Source organism: Octopus bimaculoides, chromosome 14 (assembly GCF_001194135.2).
Source record: "Octopus bimaculoides isolate UCB-OBI-ISO-001 chromosome 14, ASM119413v2, whole genome shotgun sequence".
NCBI classification, from domain to species: domain Eukaryota; kingdom Metazoa; phylum Mollusca; class Cephalopoda; order Octopoda; family Octopodidae; genus Octopus; species Octopus bimaculoides.
The window spans coordinates 15,625,495-15,629,953 of record NC_068994.1 but is presented as its reverse complement, the minus strand read 5'-3'; the positions used below and the strand labels follow the sequence as shown (position 1 = coordinate 15,629,953).

The 4,459-nt window shown below is 37.8% G+C and overlaps 2 protein-coding genes across 2 annotated transcripts in view; one reads left to right on the top strand and one right to left on the bottom strand.

The window, feature by feature from the left end:
* Positions 1-4,459, top strand: part of LOC106873171 (probable E3 ubiquitin-protein ligase DTX3) — a 486,006-nt gene that overhangs the window by 419,141 nt on the left and 62,406 nt on the right. The window lies entirely within an intron of this gene.
* LOC106873173 (heat shock 70 kDa protein 13) overlaps positions 125-4,459 on the bottom strand; it is a 17,514-nt gene continuing 13,179 nt past the window's right edge. The window contains exons 6-7 of the mRNA XM_014920402.2: positions 2,343-2,513; positions 125-706 (exon numbers count right to left, since the gene is read on the bottom strand). Coding sequence (XP_014775888.1) covers positions 165-706; positions 2,343-2,513 — 713 coding nt within the window. The 3' untranslated portion in view covers positions 125-164. The remainder of the gene's footprint in view (positions 707-2,342; positions 2,514-4,459) is intronic.

The window sequence follows — 4,459 nt, the reverse complement described above, 5'->3', positions numbered from 1 at the left end:
ACACACACACACACACACACACACACACACACACACACACACACACACACACACACACAAATATAATGTGTTTATGAAATTAAATTATAAAATATTGCAGTCCAAAATATAAATAACAATAACAAAGTCTGTACAATTTGTTTAGTTCAATTCTGCTCGCCTGATCAAGAAATATGAATTTTTTTGGTCTGTATAGGTTTTTCTACAGCACTAACAGTTAATGGCCACATCCCACCAAGTATGCCTGCCTGGATAGAAACGCCAATGGCTACAGCTAGTTCCGGCTCAACTGACGTATTTGGATCTTTGTTGAAATACTCTTTGATGAGATTCTGAACCTTTGGTATTCGAGTCGATCCACCAACCAAAACAACATCATGCACTTCTTGGCGATCCATTAGTACCGTTTTCAATACAGAATCAATAGGGTCCAGCACTTTCTTAAATAAGTCAGCATTGAGATTTTCAAAGTGTTGTCTCGTGACAGTAGTGTGGAATGTTGGTGATCCTTGAAAGGAGGTGATTTTCATGCTGATGTCTGTCGACAAACGGTCGGTCAGCTTCAATTTAGCTTCCTCTACTTGAAAGCGCAGTGTCTGTCTGTCTGTCTTGTCGACTAACTGTTTGTTGAACTGTTTACTGATCAAATCCAGCATGTGGTCAGTAAGACGTTGGTTAAAATCTTGTCCGCCTAAACGGTTATTACCTGAAAAGTATAGTAAAGAAAGGAAATATTTCTTTTGCAGAGCATTTGGTTCAGGTTTAAGTAATACAGACCCTAAAATTTAACCATCAAGTAGTAGTCCCTTGCACATTTACTACTTAAAATAGTCCATTTACCATTAAAATGTAGTTGCTTACATTTATATACCCAAATGTAATTTCTAACATTAACCCTTTAAATGTAATGCCCTACTCTTACATTTACCCTGCAAGTGTAGTCCTTTGTACTCACATTTACCCCACCAAAAGTAGTCTCTTGCACTCATATTTATCCCAAATGCAATCCCTCACACTTAGCCCTCAAATATAGTTCCTTAGACTTGTGCCATCTCACCCCAACTGTAGTACTTACATTCCCTCTCCAAATTGTAGTCCCTTACAGTCATATTGGCATCTTAGGTGTGATCCCGTAATCCTCTAGCATTCAAATTACTGTCACATGTAATGCTTATTCATTCACTTTGTTTTGAATTAATTATGCATTATTTCATAGCTATGAGATTTATATGATATTGTTTAATTTTAGAATTGTAGGATAGGTGTGAGGCCAAACGTAGCTGATCTGAACATAAAACAGAATATTTGGACCTAAAGGGTTAAAACAACTATCTATAGTTTACCATTTCAATAATTTACAGTTTTACCCTGTCACAGTCAGACAATTCTGTCAAATGTAATGCTTATTCATTGACATTGTTTCCGATTAATCCTTGTAGCTTTGAGATTTCAATCATGTGTTTGCATATTTTTGAAATGACATTATAGGATAGGAGTGAGATAGGATCTGGTTGGTTTAAATGCTAAAGGGTTAAATCAGGAGTTATCCTACTAAAATACAGTTGCATACAGCAACAATTTCACCAAAAATTTAGCCCCTTATATCAGCAGTTACCCCAAACATACAGCTCTTTCCACAAACATCTACCAAGAAAGAGGAGGAGGATATGAAAAAATTATATAAACTTATATTATAAATCCTACTCAACACAATTTTTTTATGGATTAAACAGAGAAAAGTTAGTAGCCATGGCCTTTTATCCAGGGTATCCAAAACCGAGTTAGAAACAGATCTGGCCTTAATGCTTCCAACAGAATGGACTTGACCATTTGGCATATAAACCAGCCATATTTGGTCCAAATATTCTACCTGCTTTATGTTCAAATTAGCCAAATCCAGTCTCTCACACGTACCTACAATGTCATTCTAAAATAAACAATCACATCATTGAAATCTCAAAGCTACAAGACAATCCATAAGTAATTCAAAATAATGTGAATACATATATATATATAAGCACTACATTTAACAGAATGATCTGAATGTCAAAGAGCTAAACATACTCAAGGACCAGGAAGTGGTGTTGACCAGATAACAGTTTAAGTTTACCACCTAAGAATAGGTAAAGTCCATCATCAAGATTTTCTCTCAGTTTCCTTTTAATCAATTTCATTTACAAAGTTTGGATTAACAAGACTCTATGATGGTGAAAAATACTTGCTTAAAGAGCTGCAAACCTAGAACAAGAGAACTGCAAAGTGAACTTCTTAATCACAATGCTGAGAATTCCTGTGTTCTGTGATTAGCAGTTGAGTTTGAAGTAAGTATTAATGATTCTTACCAGCCATTGCGAGGGTCAAAAACATTCCCCCTTGCACATTGAGCAAGGAAACATCTAGCGTTCCACCACCTAAATCTACAACAATTATATAGCAAAGACTTGGTGCACTGTGGAAACCATAAGCCATAGCAGCAGCTGTAGGTTCATTGATTATCCGCATCACTTGAAGACCTGAAAGGGAGTGTATTTTGTCATTAGAAGGAAATACCGATAGAGAAAATACCACAACAGCAAGTAAAATATTCACACAGTAGAATGAAAGTGAGATGTTACATTGGAAAATGTATATTTTAACAAATAACCAGTGCTGGTTCCTCATCATTATCATTGTTTTAACTTCCACTTTTTCATGCTTACATGGGTTGGACAGAATTTATTGAGGCAGATTTATGATGACCTGATGCTCTTCCTGTCACCAACCCTCACCTGCTTCCAAACACAGTAACGTTTCCTCCATGGCCAGACATGTTTTCACAAAAAACTGAAAATGGAGAAGACTGCTTACTTGACAGTGACACTCATTTACAACTGTCACATAATGTCAAGACAAGGAGACATTAATACACATGACACACAAACAAACACAAAGGGTTTCTTTCAGTTTCTGTCGACAGAACACATTCACAATATTTTGGTTGACTCAAAGTTATAGTAGAAGTATTGCACTGATGAAGGAAATAAGTTCGAGTAATATAATTTGCACCTCTTTAATCCAGAAACGCGTCTGCAATTGATCAAGGCTGGGTAGATTCGTTATTTTTTCTTTTTTGCCTTTGTAGTTGCGAATATTGCTGTTTTGGGGAGTTGTATTTTGGTAGAGAAATAGTATAAAAAAAAAACAAGTATTGTTTTCAACAGTTAGATTTAATCTACATTAGGTAACATTTTCTCATTTTCTCTAAGTTGCCTTATGCTGCATAGATGGAAATTTAATTAGCAAATCTATACTAATCTATAGAGAGAGTGTTATCGATATCTCTATATCTATATCATCCCCTAACCATTCATCTGTTAGTTGTGGTTTAATAATTGACATGACTCCCATCACTATCACACATAGATAGGAACAGATAAACATGAAACTCATACATCCAACTTCTCTGCTCTTTTTTTAAGTTCCTATTATTATTTTTTCTCTGCACTGATAAGTACTTTGATATTTGCAAATTCTAAAATGAATTTCTATCTTTGTACAAAACGATTGTATGCATGAATAAATTTCTTACAACTTTTTAACATCTTATCTCCTCCATTTTTGACCGGGCGATATGCTTGAGAAGATCTGTTCTGTCAAATAAAACCAAAATTGTAGTTGTGGCCAGTGCCCCCTCACTGGCTCACATGCCAGTGGCATGTAAAAAGCACCATTTCAGCATGGTCGATGCCAGGTCTGCCTGACTGGCTCCCGTGCTGGTGGCACATAAAAAGCATCATCTGAACCGTAACCGATGACAGTGCCCCCTGACAGACTCCTGTGCCAATGGCACATAAAAAGCACTATCCGAACACAATTGATATCAGGTCTGCCTGGCTGGCTCCTGTGCCGGTGGCATGTAAAAAGCATTCATAACACTCTCGGAGTGGTTGGTGTTAGAAAGGGCATCCAGCTGTAGAAATATTGCCAGCTCAGATTGGAGCCTGGTGCAGTTGCTGGCTTTCCAGACTTCAGTCAAACCATCAAACCCATACCAGCTTGGAAAATGGATGTCAAACAATGATAATACATATATATACATACGTATATATACATATACATATGTATATATACATATACATAGAAAAGCTGAACATTAGAAGCATCAGTTGTGGCGTGCAAGAGAGACGATTGCGCTGGTATGGACATGTGGTGAGACTGGATGAGGATAGCTGCGTGAAAAAGTGCCACACCCTAACAGTTGAGGGAACCCGTGGAAGAGGTAGGCCCAGGAAGACCTGGGCTGAGGTGGTGAGGCAAGACCTTCGTACATTGGGCCTCACCGAGGCGATGACTACGGACCGAGACCTTTGGAAATGGGCTGTGCGTGAGAAGACCAGGCAAGCCAAGTAAGATCGTTGCCAGTGCCCCTGGACTGGTTCTTGTGCGGGTGGCACATGAGATGCACCATTTTGAGCATGGC